Here is a 19,243-nt window from a genome sequence, read left to right as displayed (position 1 = left end):
AGTTGGACCCCAGCCCCCCAGCCCCCTTAGTCCCCCAGCACCCCCGCCCCCCCCCCGCCCCGACCCCCAGCCCTCTGAACACTGGGGCCTGCTGAGCCCACTGGGTGTCTAGCCTGAGCTTCTAGAATGACCACACCCCTCTTCCTCATGATTGGCTACCCCTGGCCTAGGCGCCCCTCCCACTCCTTGATTGGCTGTCAGGCTTTATCTCCCTCCCCTGCCCACATGGGATCCTCAGGAGTGGTGGCCCCTCCCTACCTGGGAAGCCTGCCCCCTGCCATCCTGTTTGCAACCCCTCCCAGTCCATGACCATGTGCCCATGCCTGCACCTTCTCATTCCAGTTCTTCATCGTCCTGTTGATCATCCTCCTGGCAGAGCTGATCTTAATTATCCTCTTCTTTGTCTACATGGACAAGGTGAGTCTTCCAGAAGGGGAGGGGCCACATGGAGTCTCATCGCCCTTGGGGTTGGGTCAGGGAATCTGGAGGGAAAGCACCGACAAGCTGTATCTCTGAGGAGACGAGAGCTTTTGGTGGGGGCAGCAGGGGGCTCATCTGCTTGTGGCTTGTGTTGTCTTAGGAAGTGTGTGTGTGTGTGTGTGTGTGTGTGTGTGTGTGTGTTGCTCAGTCGTGTCCAACACTTTGCGACCCTATGGACTGTAATGTGCCAGGCTTCTCTGTCCATGGGATTTCCCAGGCAAGACTACTGGAGTGGGGTGCCATTTGCTACTCCAGAGGATCTTCCTGACTCAGGGATTAACTTGCATGTCTTAGGATGTAGACCCTCTAGTCACCCAGGGATGCCCTAACCCTAGCCCTAACTGGGTAGTGCCACTGAGCTCCCTGTTACTGGGAGCATTCAAGCATAGCTGTGCTGACCACTTGGACAAGGGTCAACTTCTCCAAGAACTTGAGAAGCCCCAAATTCTTGAAGTTCTCCAGTTTATTGAAGTTCTTCTCCAAGAAGAACTTCTCCACGAACTTGAAGTTCTTCTCCAAGAATTAGAAAAGTTCACATTTTAGGCCGGAAACTCTGCGCAGAACTCACTGGGTGGCTGGGCTGGGTGCTAGGGAGGGTAACCCAGAGGTAACACGGTGGAATTTTCCAGGTGATACTGCATAGCGCTCAGCATCAAAGGAGCTGTGCTTCCTTTTCCAGAGGCCTTTGGGGATAGGCAGCTGATCTCATGGGCTTCCCTGACAGCTCAGTTGGTAAAGAATCTTCCTGCAATGCAGGAGACCCCGGTTCAATTCCTGGGTCAGGAAGATCCCCTGGAGAAGGGATAGGCTACTCACTCCAGTATTCTTGTCCTTCCCTTGTGGCTCAGCTGGTAAAGAATCTACCTGCAGAGTGGGAGACTTGAGTTCGATCCCTGGGTTGGAAAGATCCCCTGGAGAAGGAAAGGCTACCCACTCCAGTATTCCGGCCTAGAGAACTTTATGGACTGTACAGTCCATGGGGTTGCAAAGAGTTGGACACGACTGAGCGAAAACGACTTTCACTCACTCACTTCAGCTGATCTCAGGCTACACTGGGGGTTCAGGAGGTTAAGAAGGACTGACCTCTGTCCAGGCTGGACAGTTCTCCACCCAGTCGGGGAACTTCCTCTGGGACCACCAAGAATGACTGGCCAAGTGTGCAGACTTAGGGCTCAAGGGCATTTCTGTTCACTTCTGTTCATGGTAACCAGAACCATGTAACCATCTGCCCCTTGGGTCCTGAAGGAGTCTCCCAGGCCTCACCAAGAGGGAGAGTCACTGTGAGGGTTAGAAGCAGTGATTCCTTTGCATCTGTATAAAGGAGGCACTGATAATACTGAGAGATGCCTGTGGGCCGGCCCTGTTCTTGGTCTTCATGGGAATCATTCCTTTAATTCTCACAACTGTCTCCGAGGTGGATGTTATGCGCCAGTGTTATAGACAAGGCAGAGGTGGGAGAGGGCAAGCAACTTGCTGGCGAGGGGTGGCCCCACACTCTGGACGGCGACTCTGCGCCCTGCAGTTCCCAGGGTGTGTTCCCACAGGGCCAGCATGGAAGGTGGGATGTCATGGGCCAGGGAGCGGCGTGGCCTGTGGGGGGCATGTCCTGGGAGCAGGGGAGCTGTGGGTGGGCCTTGTGCTGTGTCCGCCTCTGAGGGTCCCTGCTCCCTCCTGAAATGGTTGGCTCTCACGGGGGTCACCTCCAGCCCCCAGCAGGCCTCCCCCATGAGTCTGCGGGGCCGGCACTCGCGGCTCACCTGGGCGACCTGGGGAGAGGGGCAGCCTCCTGGTCCCCCCCGCAACCCCAACCTGAGTCTGCCCTCGCCCGACAGGTGAATGAGAACGCCAAGAAGGACTTGAAGGAGGGCCTGCTTCTGTACAACTCGGAGAACAACGTGGGGCTGAAGAACGCCTGGAACATCATCCAGGCAGAGGTGAGGGCTGGGGGCGGGGGCAGGTGTGGGTGGAAGGCGGGGCCTGGGCCTCAGACTCCTCCTCCCAGCCTGGGCTGGGCCACCAGCTTTCTGGGTCAGACATGGTGCTCTGGGCGGCAGCTGCAGCGGGGCAGCGGGGCAGCGGGGCAGGTGGTGGGCTGCGTGGGGGCCTGGATGTGGCCAGCAGCCATCCAAGGGGCTGGGAGCTGGGAATCAAGATGGTCATCAGGAGGGCACCTCCTCCGTCCCATCCTTTCTGAAGCTTCAGCACGAATGACAGTATTTTAGCAACAGGTCTGCCTCCCCGGTTGTGACTCAGGAAACCCTGTCCTAAGAGGAAACGTGTCCGTGTAGCTCCACGCGGAGCCTGAGGAGGGGCTGCCATCACGAAGCCAAGAGCTGGGCGCAGACAAGCAGAGGGCTGAGTGCTCTGCCCAGTGCCCAGTGCCCAGTGCCCAGCACCCTGCTCAGAGAGCAGGCGGTCGCCTCCAGGAGGGAGATATCATTCCGTCCTCTGGGCCTGGCTGGGGCCCAGAGAAGGGACAAGCAAGCTGGACTCTGGGTGCCAGCTCCCATGGGGCTGGGCAGCAGGGAAAGGCTCGAGCTGGACCCGTCTGACTGCCCCACCCCCCGCCCCTTCCCACAGATGCACTGCTGCGGTGTCACCGACTACAGAGACTGGTTCTCGGTGCTGGGGGAGAACACGGTTCCCGACCGCTGCTGCATGGAGAACTCCCAGGGCTGCGGACAAAACAACACCACCCTCGTGTGGAGGACGGTGAGGCTGGGCACCCGGGGGCCCTGGGTGGACAGTGGAGAACAGTGAGGCTGGGCACCCCGGGGGCCCCCTGGGTAGACAGTGTGGGCGGGAGTGGGTGGTGGCCCAGGACACTGAGGAGGTGGCTTAATGTGAGATGGGTGAGGGCACACGGGCCTGAAGCCGAAAGGCAGTGGCAAGTGAGCGTCTGGGCCCATGTCTCGGGGAGTCAGAGTCGGGTAGGAATGGGCTCTGGGGCTGTGCAGTGGGGCCTTGTGGATGGAACCGGGGTGGGGGCGGGATCCAAAGGGAAGTGAGGTGGGGGCTGGGCAGGAGGGTCCACGGTTCACCCCAGCACCTGAAGCTGTGGTCCTCACTCCCCAGGGCTGCTACGAGAAGGTCAAACAGTGGTTTGCTGACAATAAGCATGTGCTCGGCACGGTGGGGATGTGCCTTCTAATCACGCAGGTAAGGGGGCCATCTTGCCAGTAGGGTGGAGGGGACAGCCCGAGGGAGACCCCTCCCTACAGGGCCTGCGCGCCACCCTGCCACCCGCCCCAGGCCTGCCCGAGCCTCCTCACGTCCCCCTGAGCCCTGGGCCTGTGCTGGCCTTGCAGGAAGGGCTGGCTGGGACAGGCCTGTCCCCCTAGGCACAGGGACCTTTTTTACTTTGTGACCCAAGCGCATGGCACAGTGTAAGGAGGCCCAGGGGCAGCCTCCTTGGGGTCCGTCCCACCCCAGCGCCTATGCGCGTGTGCCACCTGGCGCACGCAGCTCAGTTTCTGTGCCTTTGTTTTCGCATCTGTGTAGTGGGCTTGATCGCGGGTCACTTCTTAGCACTATGTGAGTCTGATACCCGGAACGTTGGGCCCAGAGGGCGCTGGGGAAGGGTTGGCTGCCCTCCTTGGTCTGCGTTTTGTGGGTGGCTGTGCTGCACGGCCCAGCATGGGTGACAGAGGATGCCAAGGAGACACTCAGCTCCCTCCTGGACAGGAGACGCTCATCTCCCTCCTGGACAAGGAGGCTGACGCGGTGGGAACAGGAGACCCCCCGTCTTTCTGGGGGTTGGGGGCTCCCTCCTCTCCCAGTTGTGTGTAGCTGCTACCCCTGGTGAGCCCCGACCCCTGACCGGTGGGCCCACAGAGAGACAGACGTCCTGCTCGAAGTCCCCTTTCTTCCCTAAACCCTGGGGCCTGTGGTTCGGACTGAGTCTGCTTGTCGAAGAGCCTTCGAGCTTGGCGGATGAGCCACTGTGCCCGCTCGGGGCTCCGACGGGAGACAGGCCTGTGGGAGAAGGCTGTGTGGTTCCGAGTGGGGCTCAGGTCAGGGCAGCCCGCGGCAAGGCCTGGAGCAGGGCGCTGGGGCTGGGCTGGGTCCAGCCCCCGGCCTCCAGGGCCACCGCAGACCTTGAGCGTGAGAGCCACGGAGGCAGTGAGTGTCCCCAGCCAGCGGGTCCATGCTGTGCGCTGCTGCCTGAGGGGCGGGCAGGCTGCCCTCCTGCTCCTCCAGTGCGTCAGGACCCAGGGGGTGCAGGGACACAGATGGCATTCAACATCCTCCCAAGGCAGCAGCCGTGAGTCACCGTGCCGTGGGCCCCGGGACTCCGCTCAGCGTTCCTGCCGCCTCCCCACCGACTCCCCAGCTCCTCAGCCCCCTCCCATTTAGGGTCAGGCCTCTGTCCTCACCGTGCTCTGAAACAGCAGGTTTCTGGGCCTCACAGCCGGGTGACATCCAGCCTGGACAGTCCGAGGGGCCAAACTCCCCATGTGCGGCCCTTCTTAGCCCTGCTTCGCCCTCACACCCCCTGGCGTCTGCATAATGAGAGGGGCTCCCCCGAGGGTGCTGGGTGCCCCCCGGGCCCCCGTCTAAGGCCCCTTGGCCCCGTGTCTTTCAGATTCTGGGCATGGCCTTCTCCATGACCCTCTTCCAGCACATCCACCGGACTGGGAAGAAGTACGACGCCTGAGCGGCTGGCCGAGCGCCCCGGCCCCCGCAGACACTGTGCGAGGGAAGAGGCCTTCAGCTCTGTGTCGCCTGCACCTCCAGACTGCTGACCCCTGCATCCCCACCCTGGCCTGCCTTCCCAGCCACCTGCCGAAGCCTTGTCGGAGGGCGGAGGCCGCAGGCGGGGGAGGAAATGCAGAGACCTTGGGGTGCTGGGGCGCCGGGATTCCTGTGTATTTGCCAAAGAAGACAGGGTGGGTGGGTGGGGGGCGTGCTCCTGGAGCCCCCAGCACTGATGCGTTTCTGCCCTGTCTTTCTTCCTCAGCTGACACTTTGTCCCCCGCATGGCATGGGGTGGGGGTAGGGGCGCTCAGGGCTGCCTTCTGGTGGAGAGACTGCCCAGTAGCGCCCCGGTGCCCTCCAGCCACCCAGAGGGGGTGTGCACTGGCAGGGGGCCGGCTGACCGTCTCCAGGCCGGGCTGGGCTGTGGGAGCGTCTCACCCAGGCATTTTATACCTTACAGTGTAACTTTTTTTTAAATTTTATTTTACTCTGATTATGATTATTCAGGAATACTATCTCTCAGATAAGTTTAGGGTTAGCTTTCTGATTTATAACTTTGTACTGCGTTGATTTCTGTAATGGTTTGGTTTTCTTTCTGTGGGTGGGGGACGGGAAGGGACAGGGCACGTCCGTTCGTCTGGTTTCTATCAGGACAGACCTCTGGGCACACTCAGGAGGCTGTGGCCAGGATGCACTGAGGGAGGAGGGAGCCTGGGGGAAGGTGGCAGGGGAGACAGGGGTGCGGGAGGCACGGGATGGAAGCGAGACACAGGGCAGGGGGTCTTCTGGGGGCTGGGGGTGCTTTGCCAGGAACGAGGCCGAGCAGGCGTGGGTCCTTACGCATCTCTGATGAGCAGTTCTTTTTCCTTCTTCCTCCCACCTGCCCTTTGCGGGCTGGGAGGCTCCCCTTCCACCCCTTGCGGGGGATTCCCGCGACAGGTTCTGCAAACCCGTTATTTCACAGACATTCCTGCTAGAAACTCTCGGACAAATACCTCTCTAGTTCAGATGCTGCTCACTCTCTCACATTGCTTCTGGAAGGGGAAGCAGTCCTTCCGTGGAGCTGCTCAGAAGTGACAGAGGACCCACGACCTCCAGAGGGGAGGGCGGGGGGAGCCGTGATGGTCTGGCTGGAGTCACTGCTGGGAGGGAGGGAGGGAGGGGTGGATGTCCACCCGGCTGCCAGGACCCTCAGCTCCTTGCTCGGGGTTCACTGATGCGGCGGTGGCTGGCGATCATGTCCTCTGCGACCCCAAGGGAAAGCAGAGGAAACTCGAGGAAACCCAGAGGGATCCTGTTACGGTGGCCCCAGGACAAAGCAACCTGAGTCAGACAGCTGGGGGGTGTCCGGCCACAGCCAGATGCCCCCACCAGGGTTCACGCTGGTCTAAGCAAGTTGTACAGTTGAAATATAAGTTAAGAATCTGTAGGGCTGAGCTTGGAAAGGTTCCTCACCAGCTAGCACTTCCCCAGACGGGCCCCTGCTTTGTCTCCTCCCCATCCTGTGTGTCCAAGAGCTGACACCCAGCCAGCACCCCCTTCTCTCCTTAAGCATAAGACGGTTGGGACCAGCAGTGCAGAACTTTTGTGTGTTCAAGGGTCGTGATTCTGGGTGGTGGGGAGCGGAGAAAAGGGTGGTCTCGGTGAGCTGGGTGAAGTAGAGACCACCTCCCGGGACAGGAGTGAGGGTGCCTGTGGGCGAGCTTGTGGGCGGGGTTTGGGAGGAGGATAGGCCGGTGCACACATGACCGGCCCTCCCCACCCTCTGGGCCTGACTTCCTGGAAAGGAGCTTCAGTGGCTCCCCTGGGAACCCAGGTCTGCAGAGCCCAGAATAGACGTGCACCCTGCCCCCTTGAGGCACCCTCAGCAAACAAGCGTTTGAGTGGCGCATTGGGACTGATGCATAGTGTTTGTTTTTGAGGGGCCGTTGTTTATGCCTATCAATGCAATTTTAAAGTTTTGTTAAAATCAACAGGAAAAGCCTAGCACCTTGGGGGTGATTGGGTCTCCCTGGAATCTCATGTTTCTGGAGCTTAGGGGGTACCCTCCAGCCCTGGGGCCCTTGCCTCAGTCTCCCTCCTCCTGCCAGCCACCCCGCCTCGTCCATCTGTCTGCAGAGCCTTATCCACAGTTCCCCAAACTGCCTTCTTGCCTGACCCTGTGCTTGGCTGATCGGTCATTTGGCCGCGTCCGCACGAGGCAGCAGGCTCTGTGTACCAGGGGAGAGCCCTTCTGCGACCCTTTTTCCGTCGTGCAGAGCGGTTCCCCTGCTGCACAGAAGGCATGCTGCGTGCTGTCAGTGACGGGGCTTGGCATCTTCTCGGTGTCTCCTGACTCTGGGCTCACGCCAGAGCTACCTGAGTAAGTCCCCTCCCTGGCAGCTCCCTGCCCAGGTCAGAGTCAGTTCCAGGGGGTCTGATGCAGGCAGGCTAGAGTGGACTCCAAAGGCCAAGGTTCTGCAGCCTTTAGGGGCATGCCTGCCTCCACCCGGCCTTTCTCTGCAGCCAGGTGGGTGCAGGACAGGTGGGCAAGCAGGGCTGAGCACCGCCCCTAGGGGCAGCAGTTGTGCGACCCCCCACCCCCAGCTCCCCCCCTGCCGCCAGTGTGAGCCTCTCACTCTGGCAAGGCTGCTGACCACCCTCCCACCCCTCTGAGACCCTCAAGCAGGTGTTCTGGTTTGACTCGGACCTGTTGGCCGTCCCTTCTTGCTCTGGTGGCCAAAGCATGGTCCAGGTGGATGGAAAGGAGGTCCCCACCTCTCTGGCCCCTGCCCACCGCTGGTGGAGGTGCTAACAGCAGGGACCTGGCCGGACAGAGCCAGGAGGTGCCCTGCAGGGCCGGCCTGTGGTGTTCCCGTCCTCCCATCCTCCCCTCTGCCGCCTTGCGGCTGGGTCCAGGGTACGTCCCCGCCTCCCTCCTGACCGGGCCCCCCGTCGAGGGCGAGGCTGGGGCTCCTGCCCGCACCCCGTCCACCGGGGAGACATGGCCGAGCGGGGTCCCGTGGGCTGGTTTCAGCGCACTTTTCTGCTTGCAATGCCGCATCTGTACGCTTCCTTCATCCTGGTCCTGGCTATGGAACGCCATGTTTTTAGCATGTTTTTAAATAAAAGCTGGTAACGTGTCAAAAGCACACGCAGGCTGTCTCTTTGTGGTGTTCTCGAGTCCCCTGAGCTGAGCCCAGGGCAGGGGCCTCCTCCCCTCCTCGGGCCCCGGCTACAGATCTGTAGGTGGGCGGCCTGCCTCTCTGGGGGCCGAGCAGTCCTCACGCCCTCCTCGGCCTGGTCAGCGGATGCAGGCTCTGTCAGGGGCCAGCTCGAGTGGTCTGGACCGGCTGCATGAGAGGCTAGCTCCCAGCTCAGTGTCTGTCACCCACCACTGATGGCCCGTCCTGTGGGCTGGGTTCGTACCTGTGTGTGGGAGCAGTCCCGGAACAAGTCATCCATGGCCGCTGTGGGGCAGGGCTGTCAGGGATAAGTACCTTCGATGTTCCTGTGGGCCTGATGTCTCACCCAGGACTGAGGGGACCTCACACTGTGACCTGGCCCTGGGACACACCCATCAGCGTGAGATGCTCGTCAGTGGTCGGGAGAGGGGGCCCAGGAACCTCGAGAGCCCTGGTCTGCTGGCTGCAGAGGGATGCTCACCGGCTCCCCGGCTGGGGCTCTGGTTTGTGGTTCTCCTCTGCCGTCACTGTCACGGTGACAAGGCACAGAAGAGAGGCGGGTTGATGGGCTAGGTGGGAAGGAAGGGTACAGCTCGGGGTATCCTCGAATTCCTCCTTGTGGGGAGACCAGGTTGGCACGACTTGTCCTGAGCACCCACCTTGGGGCCCCTTCCCATGGCTGCTGTGTTCCGAAGCCCCTGAGGCTTTGCTGAGTACTGGGGGGTTTGAGGTGACCCCCTCAAAGGTCCAGCTGGAGTGGGAGCCCCTGAGAGCCTCCCCAAGGATGGTTACCAGAGGGCCTTAGGGCTGAGGGGCCAGTGACCCCGAGTCATCCACTGAGAACCAACCAAGTCATAAGAGCGTGGTGGGGCTGCTCCCCCTTCCCGTCCTGCTCTCATTCCTGCCCCCAGCCCATGGATGTCCCAAGGAGATGCCCACCCAGCCCCTGTGCTATCTGCTTCTGGGAGCAGAGTGCAACCAGCTGGCTCCCTGGGCCCCAGAACATCCTGGCTGCAATGTGAGTGCTGGGCACCTGTCAACTGAGCTATGCAACATGAACGCACGGTGCTCTGGCTGGGCAGGGACCACAGCCTGTGAGCTGGTGGGAGAGCTTGAACTCTGCTCTTAAAGAGCAGAGGGAGCCCCTGAGAGGTTTGAAGCCTAGTGTGATAAGCGCCAGCCCTCTGGCTGCAGTGACAACCAAGGAAGGTATACCAGCAGGATGCAAGGAAAGTGAGAGGGACTCACAGGAGGACTGACAAGCCGTGGTGATGGACCGGAGTCTGGGGGGAGAAGGAACCTTCCTGCCTTCCCTCCTGGCCATCGTGAGTGCCTCTCTCAACAGGAGGGGCTCCTGGAACCCGACGGAGGCTTCATGGGTCTCATGAACAGGGAGGAGAGGGCTGCTGACTGTAACTAAATCTCGTTTGGTTGACGTTGATTCACAGCTCCTGAAATGCCTTTGTGTGCTCTATAGATCCCTCCTGACCACAACTGTTTTATTGGCTGTCACTGAGCCTGAGCTTTCAGCCTTAGCGAGGTACCACGTCTGGGTGGTCTGGGTGGAAAGAGCTCTGGTTGCAGGGCTGGAGCCTGGGTTCGGCTCCCACTCTGCACGTGGCTGGTGTCCACGTGAGCACTGGGCTCTCACTGAACATGTCTTGGTTTCGTCATCTGCAAAATGAAGATAATGTTATTTTGCAGAATTAAATCTTCAGGATTTAATTCGTGAGGATTAAATAAAAGTGTGCATGTAAAGACATCTAGCTTGCTCCCGGACCAGAGTAGGCACTTGGGCAAGAAACTGGCCAAGCCTGGGACCTCAGGAGTCCTCAGACAAGAGGTGGAACCCCAAGGAAGAGCATCCCCTGGCTGAAAACTGGGGATGCAAGAGCGTGATCTAGAGGGGGAGCTGGGGTATGGAGGGGGGAGAGAGCCCAGGAGGAGACCTGTGGACACGGACATGAGTGTTTCCTCCCCCTCCCTGAGCCTGCTCTGCTCCGCTAGCCCAAGAGCGGCACTCAATAATCCACGGAAGTCAGATTAAGGGGATGTCATTTTGGACACAGAATATTGGCTTTGCAAGTGTTCTGTCTTACAGCGTCCGGCAAAGACTAGGAGGCTATTGATTTAGCCATCTTGTTTCTGCTGATGTAATGACGGCCGTGGTGGACTAGCGCATCTCCTCAAACTAACAAAAAGAATAAGTCCAGGGGTGTGCCTGGGTCAGGCTGTCTGGCTGCCTCCAGGCAAGAATACTGGAGTGGGTTGCCATTTCCTTCTCCAGGGGATCCTCCCAACCCAGGGATCAAACCTGTGTCTCCTGCATCGCAGGCAGGTTCTTTACTGTCTGAGCCACCAGGGGCGCGCCCTGGATGCCTAGCAGATGGGGAGCACTGTGGCCAAGCTACACCACGCTCTGCCGGTCTGCTGGTAGAGCCTTCTGCTGCCAGAGAGGTTTCTTCCAGTGGCTGGTGAGTGCAGGGTCTAGCCTCGGCCAGTGTCCAGAGCAGGGCTGATCCGACACTTGGAAAGGCGGAGCCATCTCATTGGTCAGCGATGTCAAGAAGCTCCTTGCCTTTTGCCTCCCTCCCCCCACCCCACTCCCTTCCACTGGATTCCTGCAGCTTTAGTGTCGTCTCAGTAGATGCCCACTCTCTGTCAGACACCCCGGATCCTCAGAAGATTCAGCCTTCTTGCTTACTGGTTGGCAATTCAGGAGCAGCCTGTGAAATTAGACCTGATCCCCGACCTGTAATCCCTAACCCCCAATTAGGGGTTTGGAGATAGTTACTGCAACATTTACGAAGTCTGCTGGAAACTGTCCCCTTCTCTAGAAGCAGTCCCCAGCCAGCGGGAACAGGAGCCCTCTTGGCTCTGGCTGGCCTGGCTGATGACAAAGGGCAGAGACGTGGACGGTGTGGACCTTGCAGATGGACAGGGCCGGGCTCACGCTTCACTGCCCATCCTCGGCAACCCTGGCCCCACCCCCACCCCCCTCACTGCAGCCTCGCCTTTCTGCCCCGTCATTGCTGGATGCAGGAGGGAAGGGGGAGCAGGGCTTCCCGTGCCACCACCCACAGGCTGCTCACCCTCAAGCCAGGGCAGGGAGGGGACAGGGTCCAGCCCGAGGCAGCCCACCGGCTGCCACCTGAGGCCGGAGCTAAGGGCACTGGCGGGCGGGCAGGGGTGAGCAGGGCCCTGACCAGTTGTGGTGGGTGGGTTTCCTATCGGGGCCCCTGCCCCCATCACTTCAGGGCACAGCGGGGCTTCTGACAAACCAATGGCCAAGAAGGGACAGTGAAGACTATAGCCCTGGATACCATTCCTTTATTGTCATGCCCCCAGGATGGAGGCGGAGGCTAAGGAGGGGCGTGTTTACGCTGGGGCAATTCCTCTCTGTGCAAAAAAGGCGACTTTTCCGTTTCCAGAACGTTGTGATGACCCCTAGCCAATGGGCAACTGGATCCAGGAGTCCTCCTGACACTGGGCTGCCTGGGACTCTTGGTGGCACCTGCAGGGGTGTGTCTGGTGTGGAAGCAGGGCAGAGAGGGGGCCCACATGGAACTGTGAACAGAGCACAAGGCTGAGCGTTGTGTGGAAACAGAAGATGGGGTGTGAGGATGGAGTGGGCCCTCCCAAGGCACACAGAGGTGGTGGGGAAACGGGGCTGGGGCATCACTGTCCCTTCCAGGGAGAGGACCCAGGTCCCCGGTCTCTCTGCCAAGGTCACGGACCAGCAGGTACACAGCGGGTCAGGCGCTTTATCCCATGCTCCGGTGAGTCCAGTGGGATTTGGCCTGACACCTGGGGGGGCTTCTGAACCCTGGGGGGTGTGACACACACGAGAGGTGGCAGAGGCCTGCTTTGTGGCGTTTTCTAGGGCAGGTGCTGTCAAGGTGTGGCCCCGAGGCCAGTAGCATCAGTGTCACCTGGGAACTTCTCAGGACGCAGGCTTGTGGCCCCTGCTACTGATGAGAAGCCCAGGGTGGCCCAGCAATGGTTCAGAAGCTCTCAGGCTGATCCTGACCAATGCTGAGAACCCAGCTTAGACAACTCCATCACCAGCGTTCCCCGGGGGTGTGGGCACCACCCAGTGGTGATACAAAGACAGGTGTCCTCCTTAGCCCGTGGAAACCCCCGTCCCCTTTTGTCCAGGCTTCAAGTGGCAAACCAGGCAGAGAACCTTTACAAGGCTGACAGGGGGATGGGCAGCGATGGCAGTAATGGTTTCAATTCACTTCCTCTACCTCAGCCTCCCAAGATGAACCAGGTGGCAGAGTCCAGGCCAGAAACTGGCTGTGGGGATGAGAGTCCCCGGGGTGTAGCACTCCGCCCCTCCTGGGTGCTGCGCTGGGAGCCCAAGGAGGTGGGGCAGCCTGGTCCATGGGGAGGACCAGGGCCCCGTGGACTCCCATGCCTGCCATGTCCAGACCTCTGCACAGCCCCGGCTTTCTGGCCAGTCCCCGGTGTTGGGGGACCGATGGATGACCTTTGAGCATTGTGTCCTCCTTTCCAAGGAGCTCGGGATTGGGACACCTCCCAGCAGGGACCTGGGAGGGGCTGTCCTGGGCACAGAGCTGCATCCTTGCAGGCAGGATGGGCCAGCCTCCATCCTAACCCTTTGTGTGCTCCATGAGAAACTTCTGTTTCCTCTCACATTGTCTCATCTCCCGAGCTGCTGGCACCAACAGGGAGGTCCCAGTTTCAGAAAGCACAGGGCTGTTCTCTCCCTCTCTGCAGTGTGGACCTCCACCCTCTGGGTGGGACCATTCCCAGGGCAGAACCAGAGTTCTCCTACCCTAGCCAGGATGGCCTCTACCCATGGGGGCGGGGGGAGCAGACAAGTCCGGCTCTCCTGGGCCTCCACCAGGACAAGGCTGTGCAGGTGACACCTACCCATTATCCCTCCGTGAGCCCCCGCTGACCTTGATAAAGTAAGCAGGGACCCCAGCAGGGGCACATGTGCAGCCAGCCAGCACTGCCCGGCCCACTGCCACCTCCCTCGGGCCCCTCAGCCTTCACTTTGTAAGACGTCAGCTAACAACTAGCCCTGCAGAGAACCTGGGACTTACGGTCATTTTTGGTTATCTGCACGAATCCAGGAAGTTGGAGGCAGCAAAGACAATCACAGCACTAACTTTTGGGGGGCCTTGGGACTCTAGGGTTGCTGGAAAGCTGGTCTCCCTTAGAGTGAACTGGCATCAGTGACCCCACAGCTCTTCCTGACAGCCCCAGAGAATCCCAGGGCAGGAGGCAACCAGTTGCAGGAGGCTGGTCTGCCCTCTGTGTGCATGGGTCGCCCCTCTCCGGGGGTGTGCGGTTTTAGTACAGTGGAGGCTGTGACGGGGACAGCACTGATCCATGAATGGGAAAGAAAACACCTTCACCTGGGATGGGCCCAGGTCAGCAAGAGACAGCGGAGGCCAGGTGTGCCCTTTCTGGACTTGACCTCGGCATCCTGAGGGTGGGGAGTAGGAAGTGCAGGGGGGTCTCTGCCCACGTGGGACCCTCTGGGGGATCTTATGAGCTGATTCATGTTCTCTGGAAAACTGCCAGCATCTGTGCTCAGTGTTTCCTAGGATTTCCTTTCTGTACTCTGTCCACATTTTGGAAAGTCCTTTCTGAAAATTCCGTGCTCCAAGAGATGCAAGAGAAAACCTAATGAAGGGACCGTGTCCACCCTGGGAAGCAGAGCGCGGTCTCTGCAGCCCAAGCGCTGGGGGCTGGGTGGTCCAGGGGCACCAGCTCAGGAAAAGGAGGTTCGAGGCAGAGCACCCCTCAGCTCAAGAGCTGCACCTTCTTGGTGGCTCCAGCTTCGCAGGGTCTGGGGTTTGGTTTAATCAGGAAGGATTTTACTCCCACCAACATGAAGGGCAGACGATAGTTTTAAAAACCTGGCTTTCTTTGAGCGTCAGTCCAGAAAGGAGACCCCCGAGGGGCACATGGCTGGAGATTGGGGCTTGGGGTCATGGGCTCCCAGGGGACCCTCCTGGGGAGGGCCTGGGGCAGGCACCCGCTCCCCACCCTGGTGGCTTCACCCCCTGCCCTCCACCCTGCCACTACCCAACCCTGCCCTGCAGGAAGGAATCAGGCCACGGGACACTTCTCTCCGGGTGAGATGGTGCGGGTTGGAGGGGAGGGGAAGCGGGGAGGGCAAAGGCCGCGGTCTTCTGGGGGCAGAGCCAACTCTAACTGCCTATTCAATGCATTTCTCAGAGAGCACATCCAGCAGGGGTGGGAGAGGGGTGCTCAGCGCCCGTAGGGGGGATCACAGGCTCGTATGTAGGCGTCCCAGTGGGGGCAAAGTGGCCAGCCCCCGTTCAGGGTTCAGGAGAGGGGAGGAAAGCAGATTTCATCACAGCCCCCCAGGGTCCATGGGAGCCTAGGCCTGGTGAGGCTCGGGCTGTGCCCTCTTGCCCCAGGATTCCGGTGGTGAGCACACAGAAGTGGAGGGCAGGGGCTGAGGGTCCCCGGCTAGGCAGGGGCCGCAGAGGCCGTGGTCGCAGTTACTGGGTGGGTCCGGAGGGGCTGGGCACAGAGGAGGGGGAGCTGCTGGGAGCTTCCAGGCCAGCTGGTGCTGACCCCGCAGGCCTGGCCTGTGGGCCTTGGGCCCCTGAAATTGTGAGGGGCAGTCGGAGCAGGACGCGGTTGGCTGTTAGTAAAAATGCAGTTGGAGCCTCCGGTGCAAGCCGCAGGTGAGTATCATGCCGCAAATCTGTGGGGAGAGAGTGCAGGGACACACAGGAGTCAGGAGTCTGCCAGCCTGCCGGCCAGAGCCAGACTTCCCACCCCCAGGAGCCCCCTGTGGACTCAATCAAAGGCAGATTCAGACCCAGGGGGCCTTGGGTGCAGGCCTGCGAACCTGCATTTCCAATAAGCTCCCAGGTGATGTGGGCAGGGGCTGGAGGCGGGGACTACTTTGAGAACCACTAGCCAAGAGCAGTATTTCTCCCACTTGAATGTGCATGGGTTGCCCGGGGATGCTGTGGATTCCAGTCCTGCGGCCTGGGTGAGGGCCTGCACCTCTAAACAAGCCTCCCGTCCACATTGCAGCTCTGTGGTCTCAGTTCTTCTCCGGAGACGGCCTGATTCAATTAGACCCCGGGTAGTGACATCGTCACCCCTCATCGCGGCCAAAGCAGCCTTTCTCCAGGAAGGTCTGTCTATGTCTTGCTGCTCTCAGATTCTGGAGCAAAGACCAGGGTGTAGAGTTAATTCTCTAGCTGATGTGCAGGAAAGGAAACCGAGGATCTGAGTGGAGGGCCCAGGACAGTCACCAGCTCATCCTGTAAGCCGGCTCAGGACAAGCCCCAGGCCCCGGGAGCCTGCCCTGCCCGCTGGCCGCTCTGTCCTACCAACTAGCTGGCCGAGGCTGGGCAGTGCTGGGCGGTCACCTTCCATGTCTCACTCACCGACTTCTAAACGCAGAGGAAGACAATTGCTGTTCCCCGCCTCGCTTTTCGTTTGCCTCCTCTGCCCTCCCTCCCACCCAAGGATGCACTGAGGACGAGGAGGGCAGGCTGTGAAGGCCAAGGAGGCCCAGGGCTGTGACGGTGACCCTGATAGAGATGACGCCGCTGGCTCCTGGCTCCCCGCCCACAGGAGGGGGTGGTGGTGGGGGGCAGCCCATGACTGTGCCGTGGAGAGGGGTCCAGAGGGGTTCCCAAAGATGGGAAGCAGAGCCCCGTCTTTCCCAGACCCTCCAGCTGACCTGATCTTGCTGAGATACCTCTGGACACACCTGATGGCAGGCTGACGAGGATGCCCCAGGACTGGCAGACACTAGTGTCTCTCTGAGAGGCTCAAGGAGGGCACAGGGGGTGAGCCCTTTGGCATCCCCTTCCTCCTCCCAACTCTGTCCCCACGCGGGAGGTTCACCCCCTGGGAACACAGCTTTCAGCTGTCAGACTTGGTGCTAAGAGCAGTGCTAATCCACCTGGGGGACTCAGTCTTGGGCTGAAAGGTGGCTTAGAGCTCATCTCATCTTTCACTCTAAGCGGGTGGCTGTCCCAGCCATTCCACCCAGGTGTCAGGCACGCTCTCTGCCCTATCCCCCCATCAGGGCTCGATGACTCATCCTGCAGGGTCATCTGGACCTTTCTGACCCTTGTTGAAGGGAAGGCCAGACGGGAGCAGCCAGCCCAGCACAGGCTCATGGCTGCATCTTCTAAGGTGCACGCCTCACGCTGGGGAGGACCCGGAGGACGGAGCGCCTAGCGCTCTGTACACAAAGTGTGGCCCCAGGGTGCCCCGGGGAAGGCACAGTGAGATGGACATCAATGAGTGTACACACACACACACACAAGCGTGCACGCACACACATATACACACCACCCCGGTACATGCAGACAAGGCATGGGTGCTAACTACCTGTCTCTGAAAGAGCCCCAGCGCCCACTTCCTGACAGAGGACACAGAGGGATCTGTACCAACAGCTGTGAGTGGAGAACGCATAGGACAGGGCACTGCGGGAGCAGGAGGGGGCAAGGGCGGGGCGGGACAGGCTGCTGGGCCCGGCCTCTGTGAGGCCCAGGCGCTTGACCTTGGCACTGTGGCCAGGGTGCCGGCTGCAGATGGTGTTCTCATTGTGCTGGGGTGCAGCCTGGCCTTGGACCTTTCAAAGCTCACCGGGTGGCCCCAACGTGCAGCCCTGGCTGAGGATCACAGCCTGGAGGCTCCCGGAGGCCTGTCCCTTCGTGCATCCTGGCCATTTAGCCTGCCAGCATCTCTGCAGGCAGACCAGTGCCTGGTCCGCGAGTCTGGGAGGCTGAAAGCAGGTTTGCTCTGTCATCGTCGTTTCCTGCTTGGTCTTCACAGAATCCATGAGACATCCAGGAACTGCAGCGCCTCCAACGCACCGAGGCGCGCTCCTTCCTGGAAAACCATGTGAGGCTGTTCTGGACAGCTGTCACCACAGTCTCCTGACTCCTGCCTCCTTCCGCCAGGTCAGCTCTGGCCTCACGTTGAATAAACTGGGCTTCTGGGGGAGATTCCCACCAATGAGGGAACGTATGTGCTGCGTGCTAAGTCGCTTCAGTCGTGCCCTTGCAACCCTATGCACGGTAGCCCGCCAGGCTCCTCTGTCCACGGGGATTCTCCAGACGAGGATCAGTTCAGTTCAGTTCAGTCACTCAGTCGTGTCCGACTCTTTGCGACCCCATGAATCGCAGCACTCCAGGCCTCCCTGTCCATCACCATCTCCCGGAGTTCACTCAGACTCGCGTCCATCGAGTCAGTGATGCCATCCAGCCATCTCGTCCTCAGTCGTCCCCTTCTCCTCCTGCCCCCAATCCCTCCCAGCATCAGAGTCTTTTCCAATGGGTCAGCTCTTCACATGAGGTGGCCAAAGTACTGGAGTTTCAGCTTTAGCATCATTCCTTCCAAAGAACACCTAGGGCTGATCTCCTTCAGAATGGACTAGTTGGATCTCCTTGCAGTCCAAGGGACTCTCAAGAGTCTTCTCCAACACCACAGTTCAAAAGCATCAATTCTTCGGTGCTCAGCCTTCTTCACAGTCCAACTCTCACATCCATACACGACCACTGGAAAAACCATAGCCTTGACTAGACGGACCTTAGTCGGCCAAGTAATGTCTCTACTTTTGAATATGCTCTCTAGGTTGGGCATAACTTTTCTTCCGAGGAGTAAGCGTCTTTTAATTTCATGGCTGCAGTTACCATCTGCAGTGATTTTGGAGCCCCCAAAAATAAAGTCTGCCACTGGTACTGGAGTGGATGGTCATTTCCTCCTCTGGGGATCTCCCCAATCCAGGGACTGAACCCCCCTCTCTTACGTCTCCTGCACTGGCAGGCAGGTTCTTTACCACTAGGTGCCACTGGGGAACCCACGATGAGAGAACACTGCTGCTTAGAAAGGCTTGCAGACGTCCCACTCCTCCACACTACAAGTGAGGGAACTGAGGCTCTGGAGGGAGGGTGGCCCCCCAGATCACATCGAAGAGGAACCTTTGTCTACAACGGGGGCCTCCGACTCTCAGGCATCACCCTCCCACCCTGTTCCTGGAGGCAGGGGGACAGGACATCTTGGCCTGTATCTCCTGGGCCTGGGGATCTCCAAAGTGCCAGGTCAGTGTGAGCGGGGAAGGTTTCTGGGTGCCGGGTGGAGAATGACAGCCTGGGGGCCCGGCTGGTAGTTCCAGCACTGGACGGCAGGGGGCGATGGAGCCCGAGGCTTGGTCGCTGCAGCAGCATGGATGGAACGGACAGAGAAAATGGGCCAGGGATGGGTCCCTGGTGGTGGCCCAATGACGCTCTCTCGGGGACAGGAGCACATTTCTGCAGGGCACTGTGACGGGTGAGCTGCCCATGATGGAGTCAGTGTGGAGCTGTGAACACTGCCTGGTGCCCAACCTCCTTGGAATTACTCCTATGGCTGGACTTGCCTGACCTCAGGCTTGGTGGTCATCTCATTCCATGCCCTTGGCCTCACTGCCCTTGTCTTCAGCTTCAGGCTTTTGAGGGCAGAGGTCAGGAGGAAATGGATGGAGAGTGAAGCCCAGATCTGGTCAGTGTCTGCAGAGCGGGCCCCCAACACCTGAAGTGGGCAGGAGGTGTCTGGAAAGCTGGGGTGAGGGAGGAACAGCAGCGGGGTACCCCCTCCCCAGTCAGGCTGGCAGCTCCCGGGGGTCAGTGCATCGGGCAGGAGGCCTGCCTGGGTAGGTACAAAGGGGCCGTGTGAGTGCCCCCGAGACCCGCTGCGCCTGCACTTGAGTGGGGATGAAGGGGATGGGCTGGTCTGGCCAGGAAACCACAGGCTCTCTTGAGAGATGTCGTGCACACGTGGAAACAATAACATGGTGGGTACCATCTCCTGAGCAGCTGCTGTCCGTTTGCGACGAGCCGAGTGATCGATGTGCACACTGGTCACTGATCTGGTGT

The 19,243-nt window shown here is 60.0% G+C and overlaps 2 protein-coding genes across 4 annotated transcripts in view; one reads left to right on the top strand and one right to left on the bottom strand.

The window, feature by feature from the left end:
* TSPAN9 (tetraspanin 9) overlaps window positions 1-5,346 on the top strand; it is a 187,538-nt gene extending 182,192 nt beyond the window's left edge. For all 3 annotated transcript variants that reach the window (XM_068971614.1, XM_068971615.1, XM_068971616.1), the window contains 5 exons: window positions 343-417; window positions 2,313-2,414; window positions 3,061-3,192; window positions 3,556-3,639; window positions 5,066-5,346. In XM_068971614.1, coding sequence (XP_068827715.1) covers window positions 343-417; window positions 2,313-2,414; window positions 3,061-3,192; window positions 3,556-3,639; window positions 5,066-5,137 — 465 coding nt within the window. In that variant the 3' untranslated portion in view covers window positions 5,138-5,346. The remainder of the gene's footprint in view (window positions 1-342; window positions 418-2,312; window positions 2,415-3,060; window positions 3,193-3,555; window positions 3,640-5,065) is intronic.
* Window positions 5,347-14,909: 9,563 nt separating this feature from the next.
* Window positions 14,910-19,243, bottom strand: part of TSPAN11 (tetraspanin 11) — a 32,830-nt gene continuing 28,496 nt past the window's right edge. The window contains exon 7 of the mRNA XM_068971863.1: window positions 14,910-15,060. Within this exon, the coding sequence (XP_068827964.1) occupies window positions 15,001-15,060 (60 nt within the window). The 3' untranslated portion in view covers window positions 14,910-15,000. The remainder of the gene's footprint in view (window positions 15,061-19,243) is intronic.

This window comes from Capricornis sumatraensis, chromosome 4, assembly GCF_032405125.1.
Source record: "Capricornis sumatraensis isolate serow.1 chromosome 4, serow.2, whole genome shotgun sequence".
NCBI lineage: Eukaryota > Metazoa > Chordata > Mammalia > Artiodactyla > Bovidae > Capricornis > Capricornis sumatraensis.
This window is presented reverse-complemented; position numbering and strand designations above follow the sequence as displayed.